The sequence below is a fragment of the Geospiza fortis genome, unplaced genomic scaffold (genome assembly GCF_000277835.1).
Source record: "Geospiza fortis unplaced genomic scaffold, GeoFor_1.0 scaffold95, whole genome shotgun sequence".
NCBI classification, from domain to species: Eukaryota; Metazoa; Chordata; class Aves; order Passeriformes; family Thraupidae; genus Geospiza; species Geospiza fortis.
This window is the reverse complement of record NW_005054333.1, coordinates 5,065,593-5,091,380: the sequence shown is the minus strand read 5'-3', so window position 1 is coordinate 5,091,380 and position 25,788 is coordinate 5,065,593. Positions and strand designations below refer to the sequence as shown.

General features: G+C 41.4%; 2 protein-coding genes across 2 annotated transcripts in view; both read left to right on the top strand.

Annotated features, from left to right (window-relative positions):
- The window catches only part of NUP42 (nucleoporin 42), a 9,981-nt gene extending 4,035 nt beyond the window's left edge, over window positions 1-5,946 (top strand). Inside the window, exons 3-8 of the mRNA XM_031057633.1 lie at window positions 563-815; window positions 1,478-1,572; window positions 1,955-2,031; window positions 3,897-3,983; window positions 5,100-5,184; window positions 5,317-5,946. Coding sequence (XP_030913493.1) covers window positions 563-815; window positions 1,478-1,572; window positions 1,955-2,031; window positions 3,897-3,983; window positions 5,100-5,184; window positions 5,317-5,777 — 1,058 coding nt within the window. The 3' untranslated portion in view covers window positions 5,778-5,946. The remainder of the gene's footprint in view (window positions 1-562; window positions 816-1,477; window positions 1,573-1,954; window positions 2,032-3,896; window positions 3,984-5,099; window positions 5,185-5,316) is intronic.
- A 2,535-nt stretch (window positions 5,947-8,481) lies between these two features.
- GPNMB (glycoprotein nmb) overlaps window positions 8,482-25,788 on the top strand; it is a 34,902-nt gene continuing 17,595 nt past the window's right edge. The window contains exon 1 of the mRNA XM_005421785.2: window positions 8,482-8,581. Coding sequence (XP_005421842.1) covers window positions 8,482-8,581 — 100 coding nt within the window. The remainder of the gene's footprint in view (window positions 8,582-25,788) is intronic.

Genomic DNA, 25,788 nt, shown 5'->3' with positions numbered 1-25,788 from the left:
TCCTGCTGGAAGGAGGGAAGGGGTTTGCCTGTAACAACACACACAGGTGTGTCCGAGGTCTCAAAGTGAAACTCAGGAGCTCCCTGTGCTGGAGCAGAGCCCCTGCTGGAACTACAGAGGCAGGAGCCCCTAACATAAATTTATGGTGTGTTCAATTTAATCTTTTTCTGCTGGGGTACTTACTTCATGAAACAACCTAAGCAAAACTGAGCCAGTGTCTTTCTGCAGTGCCACGAGTTGTTGCTGGCACGGTGATGTAGTTGAAGGTGTCTCTCTCATTAAAGCACAGGGGAGATGGAACTAGATGACTTTTAAAGATGCCTTCCAACCCAAACTGTTCTGTTTGAGAAGCAGGACTTGAGAACTACCCTGGGTAACTCACTAGTTAAGCTGACTTAATAATGAGGTTAACTTATTGGGAAAAAACTATGTTTAAATTTCAAACTTTTTATTGTCACTGTAACACTAGTTATACTTAAGAGTTTTTGTTGATGTTGATTCATATCTTAATGATTTAAAATGTCTGTTGTTTGCTTTTTTGTTTGCTTGTTTTAATTGGCAGGTACTAGCGGAAGAGGAGGAGGAGGATGGGGTACCTCTAACCAGAGATACAGTAATGTTATCCAGCCATCTTCCTTCAAGTCTGATACGTGGGGTGGCAGCAGAGATCACGGAAGAGGATTCTTTGGCTCCTCTGACTTTGGATCGTCAGGAGGCAGCAGCAGAAATGCAGGCTTTTCACAGAACAGGTTCTCTGCCTTAGCCAACAGTCAGAGTGTTGCTGATGGCTCTAAAGATGAAGAGGAGAGACTTCTGTAAGTTACAGTCCTGTCTTACTGGAAGAATTTAGAATGAGCAGGTTGAAAGCTCACTGACTTCCTAGAGATAATGCAGAGGACAGGATCGTGAGGAGAAAGCTGGGACGTGGGAAGAAACATAGAGAACATCACTTCATTTGGGTCTGTGGAATGATGCTGGCATGGGGAGGAAATGATCCTTGTTTGGCACCTGGGCTGGGCAGACAGTCAACTGTGATATTAGTAAGATAGTGTGGTATTTAAGTTGTAATCAGGAGGATAAGGAGGGAAACGGATTTCAGTGCTTGAAAATAAGAAATCAGAGCCCCTTTAAGAAAATGAAGTATTTTACTTAGTTTTTTGTCACTTTGACAATGAATCTTTCTGCCAACAGCAAAACTATTGGTTTCATAGAAGTGTATGTTACAGTCAGTTACAAGTGGCCAGCAGCTGCAGGGCAGGTGCTGAGAGGCAGCAGACTGTGATTTCCCAAAGAAGCAAGGCTTTGAAACACTTTCCACTACTTTTTTTAAGATTACATTAAGAAAACACTTGGTTTTCATGGTAGCAGGTTTTCAGCTCTGACCAATTGTTTGAATTGGTTGTTACTGGCATTTTTGGTTTGACCATGCAATTTCACCTTCATCTGTGATTTTTTTTTGTTTTTTTTTTTTTGTTAGTGAATGTGTAGTGAAAGACATGGAAATTTGGGAATCATCTGGACAATGGATATTTTCATGTTACTCACCAATGAAAGAAAAGCCGAATGTCTCAGGTAGGTAATATTTTCAGTGTTGTGTATTGCTGCTGTTGAGGATGTTTCTGTGACTTGCAACATTTTTGTACCTCTGAGCATCCATTTCCAGGTGATGATTTGCCTTGTGATACAGCAGAAAGGAGCATTAGTGGATGGCAAATTCAATTTGGACGTTCACACCTCTGACACTCTGTAATGAATCTTTTTTTTGTCTCTAAGTATAACTCTCGTAAGAGAGACAATCAAGCTGACACTCTGTAATGAATCTTTTTTTTTGTCTCTAAGTATAACTCTCTTAAGAGAGACAATGTATCAAGGTCCGTGTCTTCATAAATGGAGAGGGCAGTTGGAAGTATCAGTCTGTTTTCTTGGAGGTTTTTGACTCTTCCTGTCCTTGCAGGCTTTTCAGATGTCTCGCCAGAAGAGCTGCGTGTGGAGTATTATGACAGCAGAGCGAACAATATCATTGGGAATTATGTAAGTATTTATAAAATGTTGGCTGGTGTGGACACTCTTGGGACAGGACTTGCTACTGTTCTTCAGGTGGCAACTCTTGATTAATTTATCTGCAACTCTAGGAAATTATCAGAATGCCAAAATATTTTTCAATTCCTGTGCATTAAAGCGAATGCAAAAATAGACACTCCTTGACTGAATCTTGTCCCTGCTCCTGTGTGTTATTTGTAGAAGTTACTTGCATCTTGTCTCAGAAGTTTAATGCCTTATACACTGTTAGGCAGTTTGATTGTTAGAGGTGGTTATTTGGTGCTTTAAATAGAATTTGAACTTGTTCTTTTAGATACTTTTGTTGCAGGGAATTAATGACGAAATTATCAGATACTTACTTTCTAGAAACAGATATGTATATACTCATTTGGAAGTAAAACATATGTTTTTATATAAAACATCTCTCAGTGTGTATATATCATTCCTTCCTTGTAGTCCTGTCAATACCAAGGAAGCTAACAGAGTTTAGTGTTGTGCCAGGAAAGAAATGAGGCTGTTGGATAGATGCAAGTACAAATTAATTCAAACTACATTGAACTCTTTCCTCTTCTTGGTTCTGTGTTACAGAAGGAATTGCTCTTGTCACCATTCTTGCTTCATAGGTTTAGATTTACCAGAATTGCATTTTTAGAGACAAGAGACACATAATTTTTTTAAAACTTCAATTAAAATAATAAACCAAAATAATAATAAATAAAAAATAATAAACAATCTGCTCTCCATGGCTATTTAAATAAATAGATAAATAGTGATCTCATCAAAGCAGTAAATGCAAGTTTTCCTAACTCTCAGTGTATAGATGATAACTGTATGATACAGTTGTCTTACAAGATGTTTAAGTACAGCATGTCTTTTCCATGTTTCTATTCTTAAACTAGGTCAAAATCTGAATTTTCCAGTTTGTTGTACAGAAGCAGATACCAAGCAACATGATCTTCCAGCATGTGATTAGACACAAAAGAATTATTGATGTTTGTGGTGTAAGACTCTTTTGAAAAATGAAGGAATTTGTCTACAAAAAGATTACTCACTCAATTTTTGCAGGCATTTGTGACACTAGGTGTTTTACTTGTTTAGGTTTTAGAGAAAATTCAATTAGGCCAGGCATCAAATTAGCTGTGTTGCTAAACTTAAGTATAAATGTAGGAAATACACTTTTGGAATTCCTGAAAGGTTGTTTGAAGACTTTTTAGGTTTTTGCTTAATACTAAATCACAATTACCAGGACACAGATGCCATTTATTGCTTCACTGTTCTGTGCAGTTATCTGATGGATCACACTAAGGCGGTTAATTTAAATTAAGGAAGTTAATTTCATCAAAATTAATTATTTTAGGATGATACAATGGAACTGTTCTGAATTACAGTGTTTTGAAAGTGGGTGGGTTTTTTCTGAAAATGTAGAAGAAGCTAAGGTAAATCTTAGGACTTCAGCTTAGTGAGTGAGCGCATAAGTGGAAAGGCCAGATTGAAGAGTCTATTCTCATATATATGAAACTTACATATCTTGTTTTGTGTCATTTTTTCCCCAAGTATCTAATTCAGAAAAAAAAACCGACTTGGATTTGAAAAGTCCCAGAACTTGTTTGAATGTTACTCCTATGTAAAGTAAAAGGGTTGATTTAAGGACAATAGTAAGAGAGTTTAAAGGAATTCTCTGTTAAAAACAAAGACATCAGCTCCTCATGTTGAAGTTTCAGGAAAGAAAATATCTTATTGGGTTAATAAAATTTCTTTTTTAATTCTAGGTATCTTTTTTCCCTTCAGTTGCCAGATGACATTTTTGTTTTGATGTCTTAAATAATAAAACCATGTTTTTATTTACCTCTTTTCAGATAGATGCTGTTCAAAACTTAGCACTACAATGGAAAAATCGGCTACTTCAGTTGAAAGGTTTAAATGCATCCACAAAATCGTCTTTGGTAGGTATTCACAAATGGCATCATGTCTCTGGGCCTGATGTCATTTTTAATGAAGTAGTTTACACAGATGTTTATTATGGCTAAAAAGATTTCTGAGATGTGGCAATTGTGATGTGCAACCTGGGCATATTCTCTGGACTCCTGACATCAGTGAATCCCAGGTGCTATTATAAACCCCTTCAGTTAACTGGGAAAAAACATGCAAGGCATGGTTTCCATGTTAGCAAGGCAGCAGCTGGATCCCTGCTTTGGAATACTCTCATTGCAAGCCACATGAAAACAACCAGAGCTTAAGTTTGGCATCTGGCTGTGTACATGACCAGGAAGAGGCCAATCCCCACCACACCTTTTTCCCATGTGCTGATGTTGACTCTTCCAAGAGAGGATCAGCAGACTGGACCAGAATTCCCCTCCAGGACACCTTAGGATAAATAGAGCATTTGGCCAATGTCAGAATTGAGGGACAGGTGGGAGAGAAGCCTTTGGATACCATGTGAAGACAGAAGGAGTCATTGGTGCTGGGAAGGTGACAGACACTTGTGAATGGAGATGGGTTTGCAGAAGCAAATGCCTGAGTTCAAGTCCATATGAAATAATGAGGGAGGCAGAGGAAGTGGCTCTCTCTGAGTGCAGGCTGCATGAAGTGCAGGGAAGGTTGAGTGATGTGATCCCAGCCCTTGGTCTGTTCAGTGCTGAGGGTGGACAAGCAGGATTTGGGCTTTACCACAGGAGACAGTGACAGACAGAGATGTGCTGAGGACAGGGAACAGAGTGAGTCAAAGCTGTGCCCTAAATACAGACCTGGAGCACAACCTGGAATTGTATGAATGAGAATGAGAGCTCCCAGAGGGGATCAAGTCATTGACTGAAAGGCAGAAATCGATCAGTTGTTACAGATTTGCATTTCTGGAGGGTTTTACAGAGAAGAGCAGGTATGGCCTTAGAGCGCTGAAAGCACTGCAAGAACAGGCAGTTGTGAGGAGTGATCACTGTCCAGCATGGTTGGAGTTGGGTTGAGTAGGACTGGGCAGCTCTGGTTTTGTTTCAACTAGCTACTGAGAGAGAGTTCCCTGTTTTAGAATCTAGTTTTCATGTATGTCTCTGGAACTTTTTCAGCTCTCTGCTTTCAAGGCCACGGGCATTCAAGCAGCACCTGCCTTTGGAATGGGAGGACAGCAAACCTCAGGCTTTGGGCTGTCAAGTAAGTTCCCATTCTAACAGCCAAAACATTTACACATTTTCTGTAGTTTGCTGCTGCATCTTTGAAATACAGCATTGATTTAGTATCCCTGGGGTATGAATTCTAATATTTTTGTCAATTCTCTACTTGCAGGCTTTCCTGTGAGCAGCAGCAGCAGCAGTACCAGTGCCAGCAGCTTCTCCTTTAAAGCCAGTTCCAGCCTCATCAGTTCAGCATCATCTGGGAGCAGCCCTGCTGCTGGGAGCTCTTCTGCTGCTGCAAACCCTCCTGCATTTGGGACAAGCCCCACTACGGCAGCCTTTGGAGCCTTTGGTGCCACGGTAGCCCCTTCTGGCTCGCCCTCGAGCGGTGCTTTATTTGGGCAGAGCGGCAGTGCCTCTGCACATCCTGTCACCTCAGTGTCTGCTGCAGCCACCCACTCCAGCCCTGCCTCAGACAAGTTATTCACTCCCAAGAGCGAACTGTCAGCTGAAGAGTGGCAACAGTTTGAAGCAAAGGAGTTCACAATTGGAAAGATTCCTCTGAAGCCACCACCATTAGAACTTTTAAATGCTTTCGACCTTTTAAGTTTATTCAGAAGTAACATGTTTTGAAATAAATACTACTTTTAACTTTTGTTTCATCTCTCAAGTCTCCTGCAGGAATAAAATTACAAGTATAAACATGTGGACTTTGTATTTTATAGTTTATTGGTTATTTTGGGACAGGCTTTTTACATCTGAGAAGTGAACTGTTGAAAATAAAAGGGAGTATTTCTTTCTATTTGTTGTCCTGTGAAATTCTGGGGAAACACTTTATAAAAAGATTGTGTCAAAAGAAACGTTGCTTCAGTCAAATATTCACAGCCTACTGTGAATGGAATTCTAGAAAGACACATGCAGTACCAGTGCTTGTTGTTGGACAGCCTTTTCTTATGCCTCTTTGAAGGTTTGTGAAGGTTGGAGGCTGTGTCTCGAGCGAGAGGGATTTCTCCTGTGTGGTCTGTGCCACACAACACTTTTCTGCCCCCTGGGAGCTAGTTCCTATTCCAGCTGACACAATTCAGCTGTTGCTAGTAGTTTCACCTGAGGTCACCAAGCCCACAGGAATGTCATATACAGCCCTGAAAGCATTCATCCTGCAGAAGGAGCTTGTGGGTTGTTATTTTGGTGCCTCTTAGGTGAAACTTTGCAAGTAGTAGCAAAACTGCCTTTCTGATAAAATGAACGATGGTGAATGATGGCATTTTGTTGTCAGGTTCTCAACACTTGATGGGTGCATATACTAATGTTACCTCTCCTGAAGTCATGATGTTAAGGGATCAGTTTTGTTGCTGAGACACTCTAAAGCAGGAGTCAGGAGTCTTCCAGAGGATATCCTAGACTCGGGGAAGGAGAACATTTGCTCTTGATCCGGCCTTCCCCTTAGTAGTCTATAATTGCCAGGCCTCATCTTAAGAGGAAAGCAAAAGTTTACTTCAGGATACACATAACTACATAAGTGGTTTCTTTAACACTTGTGGATAACATTTCAGTTCTCAGTATGGACCTCGTGGTCCTACATAAAACTTCACCTGTGTTGTATGCCCCACCACAGGTCCATCAGAGACTGGCTTGCTAAAAGCGTGGGAACGACTGGAACAGCATCTAGAATGGCAGGCTGGGGGCAGACACTGCAGCTTTCATGGAGATCCGGGTTCCTCAGTGTGTGCTCAGTGCAGATGTACTTCAGCAGCAGAAATTGCAGATGTTGCATATCTCAGCAGCCTGTTGCTGCTAAACTGCTCTAGGAGCTTCTCAGGCTTAAAAGTGACCATGTGCTGTTTTAAATGGAAGTATTTTGCTTTAAAAAAAATTAATGCTATAAAAATCTGGATATTCTCCTGCACACACCCAAACAGTATTGGCTAGATGTTCTCAAGCATCCTTCTAAGACATGGAGACCTAGAGGTAGAAGGGAGTTTTTAAATGTTATGTCACATTGCCATTAGTAAACAAAGATTAGGTGAGGTATTCCTAATTCTGACAACAAAAAATAAAAAAAGTTTGATCAAACGTGGTTTTTAAAATCATCTCCTCACCCTTAAAATTTTTTAAAAATTACTGATACAGAGGTACTAGGATTTGGTGTTTTCACAAATGGGCTTCTGAAAAGATGGCAGGGAGCAGTGTGATGTGACTTACCTGGCAAAAGGCAAGCTGGGTGTTTGGCTGCAGAAGTAGGGATAAGGATAGAACAGAAGAGAAGGGAATAATATTACTCTAGGGGGCTCACTAAACTACAGAAATTAGGCAACAATTTATTAGACCAAAGAAATCTATCCCAATATTTCTACTGTGTTTCTTTTTTCTTTTTTTTTTCTTCTGTTCTGCCTTTTCTGCTTTTGGTATACTTTATATCAAAGTTAGCACAAAGGAGGCTAAATAGTATCTTCTATTAGCTACAATTCTTTCATTTTTAACTTCTCCTTTTTGCAACTGTTTTTGTTTGTTTGTTTGTTTGGTATATGGCTGCTCCCCAGAAAGTGATAATATCGTGGTCTGGCATATAAAAAACATATATGGGGTGGCAGCAAACTCACAGATGTCACTTACTGTATTTTGATTTAAAGCAGGAAACATGAGGTGAGTGTCCAAGCAAAGATGTGGAATGTCCCCTGATTAGCTGAACATCTGGGTCTGTGAAATAGGCTGGAACATTCAAGCTCCATGTGATATTTTCAAGTACTTCCCTTAGTTTGAAATAACAGGATTTATGAGTCACTGAAATTCCTGCAGTGTGGTGCAAACAACTAATTCAAAGAATGAAGATTTGGTTTTCAAGATACCCTGGATTAATCCCCAGACAGCAGCACTTGAGGCTGGCTGTATACAGGAGAAAAACTCTCCACTGCCCCAGCTGAGGAAGCAACCCAGCATCTAACAAATAGAATTTTCTCTGCCTGTTTTCCTCACATACTAGCAGCATTGGCAGATCTCAAAATGTGATTTAGCATCCAAGAAGGAAAAGAAAAGAAACCTGTGAAGCTCAGAAAGCATTACAAAAAATTAGGTCTTAAAATTGAAAGATCACAGTAGCCCCATGCTCTGTAGTTTCACAATGTGCAACAGCAAGTGGCAGGGTAGCCTTACGCTGAATGAGGGAAGATGGACTGCAAATAATCAGCTGAGCGGATTTGAGCCTCAGAGAATAAGCTAGGGCACCCACAACAATAAATTAACAAAGACCAGAAGGCTGAGGAAAGAAGAGCTTTCATAAATGTGCCTGGGGAGGGAAAAGAATATGAAAATCCTATTAATACAGGAACACTGAATTGAGATGGATAAGACTGAAACAGTGGAAATCTATTTAAAAAGTACTCAAAATGAGGGATGGTTGAAAATCAATAAGGATATCGTGCAGCAGCTGATGAAAACAAGTAAGAAAATATTTGTGAAATGTGAGCTTACTTCAGCATAGTGGGAGTGCAGATAATTTGCTGTACAGGTCAGTAAGGGAATCAGATAATGGACTTGCTACAGTTTTGGTAAGTGATATCACTCAGATAAGTGGCAGAGCACCAGGGATTTGCTAGCAGACCAAGGAAAAAACATACCTCAGTGAGCAAAGGTACTCAATTTGTTGACAGTTACAAATAATTTGAGGAGATTGCAAAGACAGATCAACTGGCTTTTAGTAAGGCATTTGATACAAGCATTTAGGAGGCTTCAGAGGTTTATGTGACCATGATTAGGGTTAGTGATTAATCAGAAACATCTATGAGTGAATGCTTTTTTTTCTAGTCCACCTCCCATGTCCTAATGCAGAAGATAGAGAGAGATTTACCTGAGCAACAGTGGAGGAAAAAAACCACAAATTCTATTTAGACAATTTGTCTAAATTGATATCAATTTAAGTAGCTATCTAATTATATTTAACCCAATATAAGCCTAATGGAAGCTGAAGGAAAAGTCTGGACTTCTAGTGTTCAGAGAGTGGGACCAAACTGTAGAGTACAAAGGTGCTGACAGTAAGTGAGATCTGAAGTCATGCTGGTTCAGATCAGGAAAATGCAGTTTGAGCTGTAGGAATCTCCTATAGCTACAGTAATGCTGTGCTTAGCTCTGAGCCTGCAGCTGCCAGAGAGCTGCAAGATGAGTAGAAGGAGATTCAGAGTGCAAGAAAAGCCATTGGAAATGAGAATTTAGGAGATAACTTGAGAGCTGAATATTTACTGCTCGGTGAAAGCAGACGCTGCAACATACAATGACTATCATTTTGAGAGGGTGTCCTCTCAGGAAGGAGGAAACAGGACTTCTCTAGTAACCAGAATATTGTGCTACTTTCACAGACTTGCCTTAGACAGGAAGCTTCCCACCTGGAAAAGTCCTGTTCTACACCTCTGTTAAGTTTTTGGTTGGCCAAGCCAAACAAAACATGAGAACCAAGCCCCTGCTTGTCAGGACTAACAGCACATGTCCTCAGGGATGCAGCAGTCAGCACAAGTAGATTTGATCAGCTCCTTTGAACCAAAATGCACCAGTACTTTCACAGAGAGTGACAGGGTTGCAACACTGAGCATTTGGGGCAGGGAGCTCTATGTGCCTGCCGCCTGTCCTCGGGATGATTCAGGGTGCTGGCCATAAAGAGGGAACCTCTCTCCACTGAGTTGAAAGAGGCAGGTTAACTCTCTAACCCTGGGAGTGAATATGCCTCTCGGTCTTGAAACTCTCACTTGCAATTGCCTGGTTCTCCTGTTAAGAATAGCTAAGTAAAAAACCACAGTTGTTCTTAGCAGCTCAGCCTTAGGCAATATGCTCATTTAATCTCCAACACCCTTGCAAATTTCCGGTATCACGCAACAGGCTCCTTGGTGGGACTTACTGCCTTGCAAAAAAACCAAAGCCAGATCTTGAAATGGAGGGAAGAAGAGCAAGAAGAACAAGATTTAAATGTCAGTAGGCTGATGCACATTTTTGTTCAGGTACATGGATTGCTTTGTCTTTCCTCCACAGCCAGTAGGATTTGTTCTTACCATGTACATGAGGGACATAAGAAACAAGTTTTATGCCTTTCCCCTTCCAGCAAGCAGCTCTGTTACGTTGCTAATTGCATGGCAGTCATCAGCAATGCAATCTGGTGGTTTTAAAGTACCTGCAGCAATTATATCCTGTTCCACCTGAATTTCTATTTTGTTGTGGCAGTGAGTTCTTAGCAAATTAAATGCATTCTGGGCAACATCAAGGAAGAACATTCTGTTCTTCAATGGAGCCTTATCTTTGCAAGTCACATGAAATATTCCCATTGCATATGCCCTACAAACGAACTAGATTAGTTCTAATTATACCAAATAAACCAACCCTCCTGTGTGAATCTAACAAGCAACATTTGCATGTGTGCATGTAAAACCATGTCACTTCACATTCAAGAGGAGACTGAGGTATAGTTTTGATCTCTGAGAGCTTTTCCATCAGAGAAAAGGCTACCCAGTGCTGTGGTGGCTTCCTGAGGAGCATCTGTGCATCTCTGGCTTGTGATGCACTTCAGTATTAAAGCACTCTTTATAGGCACATTAAAATTTTGTTATTACAGTTTACTTCTGCAAGTATGGCTTTTCCTGAAGTATCTGCAATGATTAAATAGAACTAAAAGAATATAAAACTGAAATAAAAGTTTATAACCAGGGGTTGCATTAGGAAAAAAAAAAAGGCTGGTATCACTTACTGTTCCTGTATGACAAATAGACAATAGATGAGGTGGAGAAGAACTTTCTGTATTCTGGATACATGAACTCTTTGGGGCAGAAGAGGGCCTTCAGGATTCTCCCATAGCCTTGTTCAGGAGCTCCCATGGGCTGGGGGCCAACAGGCCCTTGCAAAGTGAAGCACTGCTTGAACTTCACCCCAGGAGCTTGGCAGAGCCAAAAAGAGAGCCCCAGCCTGCAGGCAGACCTGCCTGACTTGAGATAAGGCCTTTTCAAATTTTACTGCAGATCCTTCTGCCTGGAGTCTGCTTCAGACATCTCTGCCTCTATCTAACCTACCTGACTTGCTGGAGACCGATTTCTTTACTCCTGTGATGGTGTTCACAGGGGTCTTAGGGTGAGGGAAGAGACAAGGATTTGACTCCATGTTTCAGAAGGCTTGATTTATTATTTTATGATGTATATTACATTAAAACTATACTAAAAGAATAGAAAAAAGGATTTCATCAGAAGGCTAGCTAAGAACAGAAAAGGAATGACCACAAAGGCTTGTGACTGACTGAGACAGTCCGGACAGCTGACTGTGATTGGCCATTAATTAGAAACAACCACATGAGGCCAATCATAGATGCACCTGTTGCATTCCACAGCAGCAGATAATCATTGTTTACATTTTGTTCCTGAGGCCTCTCAGCTTCCCAGGAGAAAAAATTATAAGGAAAGGATTTTTCAGAAAATATCATGGCTACATACTCCCTGCCCTGTGTATCTCCTAATCCTCCAAGCTCTTGCCCAAAGTCCCCTACATTTGCACACATGGAGTAGTGACTTCCTCAGCCCCCCTGTGCAGGTTTTGCAGAGGGAAATGGCCACCAGGAACCCCTCCTCTCCACAGGTCTCTGCCTCTACCTGAGCCTGCATGGAAATTTCCATGATATTGGTGCAGGGTGTTCATGACTTGAGACACCTCCAAGCCAGCCCGAGCACCCAGGCAGGGCTGGACACCACCCTGGGGGCTGATACAGCTCCAGCATGACCTGCCTTTCCAGCTGGTGCTGTTTCAAGGTTCTGTCCCATCAGTGCCCTTTGCTCACATATTCAAACTCCCCATCACATGGCATTTCCAGCAAAATGAGTCCCACTTAACCTCTGATCATGCTCTATAACCACTGGTGAACTCCTCCTGCCTGCTCTTCCCTGACAGCTGCCTCTGCCTGCACTTCTCAGGAGTACTACATCTAGAAACCCAGGGGTGCTAAAGCTCCCCCCTGACAGGAGAGTGCTGCTGCTTCTCCAGGCACTTGTCTGAAACACATCTAAAGGTTTCTTTTTTCCCAAAGAACACTGATACAGTGATGTACCTTCCTTCTGGCTTGTGCTCTAGTCCCCCATCCCTTCAGTGCACTGGGGATGGAGGGGGCACCACGTTTTGTCATCCATCAGGTGTACAACCCAGGAAAGGAGGAGACACCTCTGGGCTCCACACAGGAATGACTGTAGTGTGTCTGCAAACAGCTGCTTAATTGTTTGTGTCTGACAACAATCAAATTAACTTTCTCCTATTTTTCCCTTCTGTGTGTCGCTGTACAGAAAATGAGGAAAAGACAGGAGAAAAAAGGGCACAAAATACTCAGGCAAGTTTGCTGAAATTCATGATACTGTCAGGGGAGAAAACCCAGACACCCTAACTTTGGGTTATATGGCTGAAACACAAGGCCATCCTCCTTTTCACAGCAAAGCTTCAGAGCAGCACCTATCAAAGAGCACACATGATACAAGTAACACGAGCAATCTAAGTCAGTTCTTGCAGAAGGAAATACATATGGTTACCAGTAATAGGTCCATACCGAAGTAACCAAGGTATGTTGGACACCTGATGACATATAAGGCTGTCTTGTCTGTTGAAAAATAACAAGGATCTCTCTCTGACCTTTTCTAATGTATTTATCTACCTTGTTTTGGAAAAACATTGGATAACATTAAAGATACTAGCAGAGTGTCTCAATATTACAGACAGCATTGAAGAACAAACAAATAAATGCACAAAAAAACCTCGTGATCACAGCTGAAATAAACTGGTTCTGGCAGCAAACTTCTACTTAAGTGGTCACTGGACAGATTCCATCCTAACGATGATCTATTTTGAGAAGGTTTATTCTTCCAACAATAACAGAAACAGTCACGAACAGAGGGAGTCCTATAAAGTAACTAAAGAGTACATGAGAACAATATGTGATTTTTTTTGTTGTTGTTGTTTTAAAAAATCTGTTAGAGTGTGTGTGATTGAAATTTATAGCTGTGCATCCAGAATAATTTACTTAGAAGTCTGTATCTATTGCAGTACTTGGTGTAGAGGAAGAGGAAATAAATTGCATTTTCCAGCATTCCCACCTCTGATGCTGGGCCTGTGATGATTCACACAGCCCTGGAGGTCAGCCAGGGGACTCAGAAGCCACAAAGCCCCAGTGCACACTGTGCATCTCCTGTGCTCTGCTCAGCTCTCACAGGCCCTCAGTGTGGACTCATCCTTAGAGAAGATGCCCCAGGGTTGTGGTGCTGGCTGTTATCCATCTGAAAAATTCCCCATGAATGCAGGACCCCCAAATACCAATTTTAGTCTCTGACATAAGAGCACAGGAGCCAGGAAACTGCTGAGGTCCAATCCATTATGCTGTCTGATTTATATCCAAATTACTCAATTTTAGCAGGTTTCCTAAAAAATTACATGGTTTTGATCATTCCATCTGATCCTCTGTCTGTGGTTCCCGCTGCACCAGTCTTTTTTTTTAACCCCACAGCAAATTTTCAGGAAATTAATTTTCAAAGATGACCATATTCTCACAGCTATAGTAAGAATTGGCAAGGAAGGAAAAGCAGGCTAAACTCAGCTGCTATGAATGCTGTTAGCAACTGGCTGGCTGATCAGCACATGGAAATCTGGTATCTAGAGTAGTTTACCAGACTTTTGCCTCATTGGGGTATTGAAGTGGACAAAGGGCACCAAACTATAGGAAATTAGGTTTCATGCACACGTTCTGTGGCTCAAAACCATCTTGTTTCAAGTATCAAAGCAAGATTCTTCCATGTTCAAACATGAAGTTGACCAAGGAACAAGGTGCTATGTAAGTTCAGATGTAAAAGAACCAAAGCTGATGACTTCACTGTGGGAACTGCCAACTTACTGCCAGTTTCATACCTAATGGAAATCAATGAAATTATCCATGATCCAAGAGCTTTGCAGATGGACCTCAAGTGTCCTCTCTCAGAATTCCTAGGACCCTGCCATTGTAGAACTTTCCAGCTTCCCAGAACTTAGGAGAAAAACAGGATCATTGCAGAAGGGCTTCTCTGATGGAACAGAAACCATGAATGATCTTTCACTTAAATGAAACTGGAAATAACAATCTGATTAAAATAAAACAATTGTGATTACATTTTCTGCCTTCTGATCAGTTTCTAGAAATAATTGTGCACAAACCTATTAATGTGTGACTAACATTTTATCCTGTCATATGGCACAATATGTTAATTTGCTTGCTCTTTCATTTGGCAGAGAATGGCATTTCTGCCAAAGTATATGAAATTTTTCAAGACATTTCACATATCCTGATTATTTTGAAGAAACATCTGTCTCAGTTCAGCTGAGGAAATTTGCATACTCATTCATCTTCTAATCTTAAATGTAACTTACTCCATAAGACTTAAGGTACAGGGGAGTGTGATTGTGACTGAACAAGTCCAGAAAATAGGAGATGTTTTTCCCTCACACACAGCAGGCTGAAGAAGCCCCAACAGCCAATGATTGCCTCTGTTCAAATTGGAGACAGTTGTCCATGCATCAGTATATAGAGCCTCCTTTATTCCACAGGGCAACCATGGCCCCCTGAAAAGGATCCAAAACATTCAAGGCAACCCAAGTGTGAGTAAGAATATTTAAACTCACCAATAAACTGAAGCTTGGGCAGACTCCAGAGCATGGCTTAGATGAGCTTTTCACAGGAAACACCACTGAACAGAAATCACAAGTCCTCTAGCACGATGCAGCTTCTGCCTGTTTATATTCCATCATCTCCAGATAGGGGTTTAGTTATCATACAAGGCTTGATAGAACTTTTGAAACAGGCAAGACTTCGCCCAGTCAATGTAAGAGGAAACAAAGAGCACAAAAACAGCAGATCAAGCCTTCATCCCTCTTGCATCACTCCTGGAACACCTTCACTGCCAGGGGACAGAACCTCCTTCCTGCCTGCTTCAGCTGTGGCCCATTATAGCCTGAGAGGGTAAAAGAAAGGAAGCAGGTGTTGAGAAGTCCCTCACATGATAATGACAAAAGGATGACACTGGAAGTTTGCTTGGGTCCCCAGCAGGCAGGGGATTGCATCTCTGTGCACCTTCTCCTCTGTGTCCTGGCTCCCCAAAGCGTTGCCCTAACCATACAAAAAAGGTGCAACTATGCTGCCCGTTCTCATTCTCTGCTGCCGCTCTCTCCCTGCCCCAGGTGCTGTTATTGGCCAAACTGGAACCCACCAAAGTGTCCCTGCTGACCCTGTGGCTACCAGAAGAGCTTGAGTTAATACAAGAGCACCCTTTGCTCACAATTAATGAATCATACAGACAATAGGAAAGTGCTAGGTCGGGTTGCATTTGTCCAGGACACCACGGCTGGCGTGGTGGAAGACTGGCTGAGCAAAGGTGGTACTGCAGAACCACAAGAGAGCATGAAATGCTCCTGCAGTTCTGGTGCTTGGCTGCCTGGATGGTCATTACATGATCATGAAATGCTTAGCACAAAGCAGTGATAGCTGATTATGCCTGCTAAACACTGCTGTGGTCCCAGCACTAAGTGGTTCTATTAGCAAGTTCGTTTTGCCAGTTCTTAATTGCAGTGAAACTTGGGAAGATAAAAACATCAAAGGAATCCTTTTAGCTAACCAGATAAGTCTTGCCTTTATTCCTATGACCTTTTAAAATTTCTCACCCTATTCAATTTGAAAACCTGCTGTAAGCTGTTAGAATTTAAATTAATATATGCTTATTTGGAGACTTTAAAGGTAAATGAAAGGTTACATATACTGGACAAAATTGCTTCTTTTTAATGGTTTGCAGATACATAAGAAATAAAATTAAATAGCCTTCTGGTTGCCCAAATTGTCCATTATAATCCCCCTGGCCAGTAATTTTTTTACTGAATTTTAAAGCTCTCACTAAAGATTGTGATGTATCTTGAAACTGTATCTGCCTGCTCTCAGCCCTATCTCTACAAATTATATTGGCAAAAAACCTGTGTCCATCAACTTTCTCTACACAAACTTCTGCAAAAGCATTAAAGGACTGATTTAAACACCAAAGGAGCTGGGATTCAGAAAGGAATTTAACCAAAGGGGACTGAAAGGCTCTAAACTGAGGCCTAGCAAAAGAACTCATCCAACAAGAATCCAATGACTAAGGATGGAGTGTCTTTTAAATTCCCTGCTTTGTTTTAGTCTATATTTGCTCTTGTTCAAATAATGGATAGTTCTCATTTATGTTCTAACCAGAATTAGCTCCTAAGAGCCAAAGCCATTCTTATCATGGGTACTTGTTTTAACTAAAGTCATCTCAAAGCTCTGGATGACTTGGTGGTCCCCACCCAACAGGAAATCACCTTTCCTCTTTGATAAATAACCTGAAACTTTTCAATTTAAAAATAGTATCCATTAGAAATACATTTTGAGAGAGAATTCTGCATAATTGAAAACACATGCATAACATTCAAATACCACAGGAATGAAAACTATAAAACATGTTGTATGTAGATGAATACAAGGCAGAGTTTGCACATCCCTCTGCTTTCAGTGCAGATTTGTGATGAGGAGTTAGCTCTGTAATGTGAGCAAAAATTTCAAGGAGGTTGCCTTTTCTGGAGCTTTGGACTTCTATCTGTATGAACAGACTATGTTGAAGCCTTCCAACAAAAGTCACTTGAAGCCCAAAGCATGTCACTATGGAACAGCTTAAATGTCCTCCCTGTGCCTTTCAGCACAACCAAATAATGTCCTTAAGCTCTACTACATTTGACTTCAAAAAATTCATAATGCTCCTTAACTTTTATTTAAAGTTGCTGTAACTCTAAAAGTCTTGAAGACCTGGCACAAAATCCTTAATTAAATACTTTGTGATTTTCATACAGTTATCTACACAATTTAGCTACCCAGAAACATTTCAGCTGCTTAAACGAAGGAGGAGGTGTCAGTGTGAGATCAATCCCAGGCAGAGATGGTACTGGCTCCTGGAAGACCATGCTGGCTTATCCAGAGGGAAGGGGAGCTGGTTCATTGTGCTTTGGTGGGCTGCTAAACATAATGTCACTTTCAGTCACTTCCTTTCAGAATCTTCCCATTTCATATGAACTGAAGAAATAAATCCAAGTTGCCTTCAAATGTGTTCAATCACTGCAAGCACATGTCCTTAACAGAGCATTAGGGGAATGTAGGGGATCAGAAATACACTGCCATTCCTCAGCACAGTGGGCAGAGCCTTGAGGTGGTTATTGCTAATTACAGATACAGCTGCATGGTACTTTACATATTGTTATACTTGCAGAGCTCATTTTGCTTAAAATATTACTAACCCTCCCTTCACTTGATTTTCCTCCTTCACTTGTAGAATTATTAATAAATTTTTTACTCAAAGACTAGAGTGGCAAAGGAGTCTCCTTCATATTCATGCATCTTTTTCATATCTGCAGAAGATGTTTGGAACACTCCACTTCATTGCGCTTTCCCTCTCAGTTTGCACAGCTGAGATGAAGAAGATGATGAAGAACTCTTGTCTTGCAGACACTGCAAAGCAGCCTCAGACAGAAATGTTGTTTTTGACATTTTTTCTGAAAGTTCTCTCTCCCTTCTGTCCTCAGCCACAAGGCCCTGAGAATTTGTTCTGAAGCTCTCCACCACGCTCCAGTTAGACAGGGAGATTTGCATTGTAACTCACTTCTGTGCTAAGACACAAGCAAAAAATTAAAGCAAACAAACTGATCTCACTGTTCTGATAGTTCATCTGCATTTTAACAAGAAAATTTTGAGATGTCTTGTCAGGTAAAGACATCTACCAGAACCCAGAACTGGATTTCTCCTGAGGTATTGGTGAAAACCACACCCATGCAAAACACTGAGCCAATGTGGCTGCTGCTGCCAGTGCACATTTTCCAACTGAATGTGTGGTTCTGTGCAAAGAGCATTTCAGAAATGTTCTTTGCACAGAACCACACATTCAGCTGGAAAAGACCTTTAAGATCCCAATGTTAACCCAGCACTGCCAAGGCCACTTCTCACTCCACTGCCAAGTGACAACGCCACCACAGCTGCGACATCCAATGGCATTGTCACTGTGGGGTTCATTTCCTCATTTTCACTCATCAGTGACCTTCAGCTGAGCTTTTCCACTTGGAAGATTATCCCTAAAAATATAAACACTTGTATGCTCAAAGTAAAAGTAGGGTCACAGGAGAGGAAGGGAATATAAATGTATATCTGGGTGAAATCCAGTAATTTGGCCACCAAAACAGGTAAACAGCTTCATCATTTGCTCCCGGTTTCAGACTTCTAAGCTCTGACTTCCCATTATATTCTAAATAAAACAAATGTAGACATTTGGGTTATATACTACATTTCTTTACTTTTGTCAGTGTCTCAACTAAATTTCTTGATTTCTTCTTGATTTGAATAAAATTCAAACACAGGGAAAGGTATTAGTAATTAATTAGTGTTCCCTCAGCACTCATCTGATATAGTTTTTATTTGTTACCAGAACATCCACAAAAGTTGAACTGATAAAAAAATTGCTCAGTGAAGAATTATTTATAACTTGAGTTTCCTTGGCCTCTATGTCTTAGCAAACCCTGTTTTTTCTTGTTTTTATTTCTCATTCTACAACACACCATTCAATAACTAGTTTTTCTTGCCAAAAGTTATTTTGCATTATGTAATAATAGAAGAAGTAGGTACTCTGAAATGTAACAGAACAAACAATTAGTAACTAAGAGATCAAATAATATCCATTTTCATTTCATTGTTTTGTTATAAATTCATAAAAACTTATTTTTTGCCTTAATCCAAATACCACTCACTACAACAACAGCATGAAAAGTTAATATATATATACTGAATAGTATATTTTGTTAATATATAGAGGTTTGAATGTACAACCCATTTTCCTCCTCTTCGCTTATGCTTCTCTTTTCTTTACTTTCTTTCTTCATGTCTATTCCATTTTTTACACTTTGATGTCAGACACAGTACAGGACTAATTTCAGACTATGCATATTGGATATAATAACCTTTACTGAGAGGAATGGCAGTGACCGCACATTGGATCTGAATTTTTTTAATAACTTTTTTCATCTTTTTTAATTCTTGTAATCACTTTTTTCCTCTTCCGTCCATGAGCAGCAGAGCTGAACCATTCGCAGTGTGAACCATTTGCAGTGAAGCCTCTCGTGCTGGGCACCAAGAGCTTTCCCTTCCTCCCAGAGCACTGCATGCAGCAATGCTCTGAGCAACCAGCTGCAATTAAGCAGCATGGCTGAGGAAACATTTGTTAAGCTATTTTGTTCTTTTCGGGGACAGAGCTTAAATTATAGATCTAAGAACCAGATTTTTCTATTACAGGATGCACACACATTTTCTGTATTGACTTTAACCATGTTATACAGTGTTTCCCATGCTGGGCTCATACCTCTGGTGACCAGTGCAGTCTACATGCTAGACAGATTTTACCCTCAGTATTTCACTTAAGCCAGGGATTGCAAGTAGGCTGCTGTATTAAATCAATTTTTTGGTTCTCACAGGGGAACATAGTAAAGTCAGTTAGATTTTCCAGTATTGGCAAAGAGAGCTGAAATAAAATAACCATATTCCAATGCAGATTTAAAACAGAATCAGTGCAAAACAGTACTGCTCCTATCGCAGCGAAAAGGACCTGGATGTTCATTTAAGATGGACTCAGAAGATTAACTCCTATACATTTAATATATTTCCCTGCCCACATGTGATCAGAACTTTTAAAGATTATTATGTAATGCATTTGGGAGCAGGGCATTAAAAATACACCTTTGTCCCAGTCAAGCAGCAGTTCCTGTTGAGGTTTCTGCAAGCAGGAGCCCCTCCAGCTGTGGGGCACGGTGGTAACCCCCGATTTGGGGCTGCAGGAGCCTGAGTGTCCTCCCCTGCCCTGCCAGCAGGACATCAGGGCCTGATCCTGCCGCCTGTTACTCTGCAGCAGCTGAGTAGAGAAGATGAGACAAGGTGGTGATGGATGAGTGGGAAGGGGCAAATATTGGCACCGCTCCTCCTGTGCCTCCCTGGTTAACCCACACTGACAAGCTGTGACCACAAATGGCAGCAGGCAAACTTGGGAAAACCCAACCCAACCCAAACCCTGCATGAGCTCTTTCCTTCTATTTCCCCCCAGACCCCCAGTGAGTCCTCCTCAATGCTGTCAGCTACAGAAGGTGGATCCAGGTGGATTTAAGTCCTAAGGTGATGGCAACACCTCACTGGGAGTACAACAGCTCCACTTGCTCAGTTTGCCTCCCTTTTATGCCATAAATATTAGTGTCTAAGTGGGGCATTTAGATAGAAGGCTGGTTGCTTTGTAATATATTTATCTTTTTTCTCCTCTCTCCATTGCCTGTCTATTCACTGCTTGCTCTACCCTCTAAGGAGGAGGTTACTCTCTGAATTACTGCTATGAGTCAGTGGGAATACAGTCCAAAAAATGCAGCATTTTGCCCATTTTTCTGATGTTAACACATTAAAGAGTATGTTACACTAAAGTTCAGCTGCCAGCATTTTCATTATTTCTGACTTCTATTTCAGGGAAGTGCTGAGGTTATTTCTTAAGCAGTCAATGCAATTTCACTGGACCATAAAACAACTGAGTTTCTGTGGGGAGCTCTTATCCCTCACCCATAATAAATGAAACAGCATATACAGGGAGCAAGGTGCAACTGAGTATGTTCAGTTTACTTTATTTCTTAGAAAAGCTTTAAAGGACCTTTGGCTGTGAGACTACTTCTCCTTCACTGTCCTCCCACCAAGGAGTCTACACAGCAGATGTTCTTATTAAGTATACTCTCCTTGATAGGTCACTTTTTTGGCTGGGGTTTGCTGGTTTAATTGTTTCTGGATAACTTTTTTTTTAAAGAAATTTTTCTCTTCTTCCTAGCCAAACTATCAATTAATGTTTTTAGAGAAAACAGAAATTTTCAGCAAAAATTTGATTGTTTTTTTGAGCTGAATGATACAAAATCAATCTTTTAACACGCCTCTGAGCAACAGGGAAGCCTGAATAAATTTCATTAAAATATGATAAAAAATATGGGTCTCGTGCAGCCATGATCATGTGCTTTCACTGCAATTCTCCACTCTCCTGATCGGAAGCGGTCTGTGCCTCCATGAATCATGGTGACTATAAAATACATCATTAACAATTCATTAAATCAATATGAGAAAAGTAGCAGAGTAAAACCAATGTCCAGATTGTAAATTAACTCTGGCAGCTGCAAAACTGGAAGTGGGTCAGCTGAGGTGCCCATACAACAGGCCAGAAGCTTACAGAGACTTTGGAAGACCATGGGCTAGCACAGCAGAGCCCTGGCGCTGCCAGGATGCTGCACCTCCTCCTTGCACTGTCATCATGGTGAAAAACACCCCACAACAAACCTATCCAAAGGTAATAAATAAACTTTAAAAAAGTTTATACCTTTAAAAAGGGTGTGTGGTGCAATCGGAATGGTCAGTATCTGTTAATGTGCTTTGTCTTCAACTGCTGGTCATCTGCAGCCCTACCAGGGAAGGGAAGACAAGTCCACCTGTGAGGATGAGTGGACCAGGGCACTCTGTGGGTCTGTGTCTCCAGCCTGAGCTCTTGTGAGGATTTGCAAAGTGCTGCAGATGTTTTTTGGGCTCCCCTACCTTCCCCACAAGCTGCTTTCCTGAGGCATTTTGGGCCACTGTCACACACATGGCTATTTCTGAGCAGGGAGTTTAGAATTTGTAGGGAGGGACCAAAAAAAGCAGAGAGTGGCAGGCTCATTCAAGCCTTCCCTCAAGAGCAAATCTGGCCAAAAATTATTTGTATCACAAAAAAATGCTACATCTTTCATGGTGAACTTGAGGCCATTTCTTATTATCCTGTTGGCTGTCTCCTGGAAGAAGAGACTGAACAGCCCCTGCTACAACCTCTTCTCAAGTAGTTGTAGAGAGAGATAAGGTCACCCCTGGGCCTTATCTCATGCTGTGGTCAAATGCCAAGTTTGGAAAATTGTCTTTTAAAAAGTCTTTTAAATTGTCTTTAAAAAAGTCTAAAATTGGAAACAATTTTAGATTGGATATTAGGAAAAATTTCTCCACAGGATGGGTTGTCAAGCATTGGAACAGGCTGCCCAGGAAGGAGTGGAGTCCCACCCCTGGAGGTGTTTAATAGATGTGTAGATGTGTCTCTTAGGGAGTGGTTTAGTGGCAGTGCTGGGTTAACAGTTGGACTCAATGATCTTAAAGGTCTTCTCCAACCTAAACCACTCTGTGATTACATGACCAGCCACAACAGGAATTTGGGAAATGTATGACTGCTAGGAAACACTTTCCCATAAAAAATTGGTAAAATGCACAGCTTTAGCTACTACAAAGGAAACAAATAAAGGTGCTGGAATTACTAAAAGCCTGTTTGATCAGTTGAAAGAGTTAAATAATTTTTCAGCGATAAACTGAGATAGTTGATACTAGAAACTGATCAGGAGCTTTTTTTTCACCTTCCTGGTAGAAGAAGAACTGCAGCCTGCTAAGGCAGCTTTGTTTACATGTTTGGTTCAATCAGCTGATGCCCACTGTCCCGTGTGAAGCAAGGCACAGATCATTTCTTCCCAGGAAAAGAATTTGTCAAGCCCTAAGCAGAGTTCCCTTGAGAGGTAGATCACTGGTAATGGCAGACAATATTTACCTAAATGTACCTGGCTGCCAAACCAAGATTGTCTTGTTTTCCTTTACTTTCTTGGCCAAAAGCCAAGTTCATACTTCAAATCCCCTTTTTTTTTTCCTTTCCTTTCTATTTTTTTTTGTCCTTTGCACTTCTTTCTTTTTTTTTTTTTTTTTTTGGTTAAAGTTCCCGTGAGCAGCAATAAACAGTTCCTGTGTTGGTGTTGCGTTGATGGTGGTGTGATAGCAGGGTGAGCATGCCAGCTCTGTCAGTCTAGACATGCAGGTACACATGATGTGTTCACACCCTGTCATCTGACAGCCTTCAGGTAGCAGAGATGTGTATCTCCCCAATGAGATTTAATAACTGAGCTGCTAAAGCTGTGAAGTACCAAGCACTTCCTGCCCACGCACTTCTTTGTCAGATGAAGCCCTAAATCTCCCTGAATGTGTGTTTCTTTGCTGGGAGAATGTTTAGGATATATTTCAAACCTTTTTTCCTTTATTCAATTCACTTGTTTAAATTGCAAAGCTGTTTCTCAGAGACCAAGAATAATAATGTAGAAACTATAAAGGTAATTTAAGATCTGATGATGATCCACAGGTTTCAAGAACCCTTCAGATTCAGACACTCATTTTCAGACAAGTCAGCTATGGCAAGAGCACTTAGGAAAGTCAGCTCAGTTTTCAGATGGTCCCTTCAGTCTTGACTCATCATACTTTTCTGAGCTTTTTATTCTTTTCACTTCCTTTACACTTCTGTTCCCCCTGGCTCTTTCTTCCCTTCTCCTCTCCTCTTCTGAATGTTGGCTGCAACCACACCACAGATGGACCCAAATATTTTCAGTGTCAGCCCTGCAGGAATGTGTAATCTAAGGCCCAAGAGCAGAGGAGGAAGAATGTGAAGGACTGGAGTGTCACAGTAAAGCCACCTTTTAGTTATTAGCCCAGCCCTGGTGGGTTTGGATTCCTCTAACCACAGGCCTGATCCTCAGTGCCTCTGAAGTCTATTTACAACATGTTTAATAATTTCTACCAGCTGGTTCTTATTCAGACTGTCACTCAAAATTTATGTAACAATTTCATGTATCAAATAACATGGCAAAAAACTCCATCGTAACCAACTTTATTGTTTTTAGGCTGATAAATTTTTGGTTTTAATTAACAGGCATTTGTTGTCAGCAGTTTTCCTCTGGAGGTTCTCAAAACCCTCCTGGGAATGAGCATTCAAACTTCCTTTCTCCCCAGCAGACTTTGGATCAGGCTCCCAGTGCTGAACCACAGTGTTTGAAGGTCACTTTTCACTTCTAGGATCAACAACCTGGAAACAAAGGAGTGAAATTAAAGTTAATGTCCCACATGGTTTAAAAAATAATTGTGAATGCCTTCGAAACCTGACATTTCAACTGGGAATGGAGTTGATTGAATAACAACAAAAAAAAGCAACAATCACATGAGGACGCTGCAGTCATATGATTTTTTTTGCACAGTCAGTCACAGCTTTGACTTGGATTTATGCTCCCCCTTGTTTCTGTCAGATAATGAGGGCTCAGTTTAAACAGGCCTGGAGCCCTAAGGCTGTTGCTGTCACCCTGCTCCTTGGCTGGCAGCAGCAGGGAGGGTTAGCTACAGCCAGGACGATGCTGAAGCACGGATTCTAAATATGCAACATCCATAGAACTGGACATCAGAGCCTGCACTACTCAGAGAAATGCTGGCTGGGGTGCTCTGGGTACTGGTAATAACCTACAGAGTTAACAGAAATCACTGGAAAAATAGAAGAAATGACAAAAAAAAAAAAAAGTAGTCAAGAGTTCTAAAATCCCTTTCCATTGGGCAATGTCTTCATTCTGTTGACAGTGCCTTGGAGTGATGGACTTCCACCTGCCCTGCCCAAAATAAAAATGGTTTACTGCTGCCCAGCTCACTGGTTTCTGGCTGGCTGGTGTCACACTCACAAGTGCTGTTCTCTGGGACCACTGAAACTACTACTCAATTCTCTTGAGGACTGTACTTGGCTCTATGCCTTGCCATCTTACCAAAGCTCGTTCTTTGCTGCAAACAACAGCCAAAAACTTCACAAGGCTGCCAGGGCTTCAGTGAAAAGCAGCTGCTGCACTGCCTGTAGAAGAACATCTGGGCTGGGCGAGCCCATTGAACCTGAATTTGAACCACCAGGTGCAGTGTTTGCCAATCTACTCTGCCCCTCTTGAGCCACTGGTTATACCTCATTGTTAGGCTGGGCAGCAAAGTCTATTTTTTGTTTATTGCTACAATCCAGAAGTTTATACAATCAGTTGTCTGTGTGAGGGTCATGGATATTGAGTGGCCATCAGCACACAGGGGCTGTGACGGCACCTCTAGCCATGGTTAGATTGGATAGGCATGTACCCACTAAATGTTTAAATAATATTTTCCTTAACAATCACCTCTGATCAGGAGCCCAGTTAAGAAATGTGTTGGAATTGGCCATTTTCCACTCAGTTTAGAGTTGTTGCCCAGCATATGAGATGAGCCATGTGGTTAAGGAGCGATGGGTTCATCAAATGCAGCGAGCTGTTGCAGTAACACTTGTAAATCAGGCTGGGGCAAGAGTTAATTTGGATTCTTAATTTAAAAACAAATTAAGTACAAAAATTGATCACAGTGCAAAACTAGTATAAAAAATGCCTGTGAGGTGAATGGTGTGGCTCCAAACAGGTCTCTCAGTAATCCCAGGGAACGCTGAAAGCAAAGGGAATGAGTCATAAGCACATGAGCCGAAAGAAGCTGAAGACAAAATCATGCATCTCTGCTTAATTCCATCACATGATGAGTCCCGGGGCCCTTCATTTAATCGGAGAGCAGAGCGGCGGGGCAGCTTCACTCTCACCTCCCGCTGGGACCGGAGCAGTCTCGGCGCGCAGCTCTCTGCAGGCCCCGGCTCTGGAACCATGGGCGCTGCTCGGCCCCTCGCACTGCTGCTGCTGCTGCTGCTGGCCCAGGGGC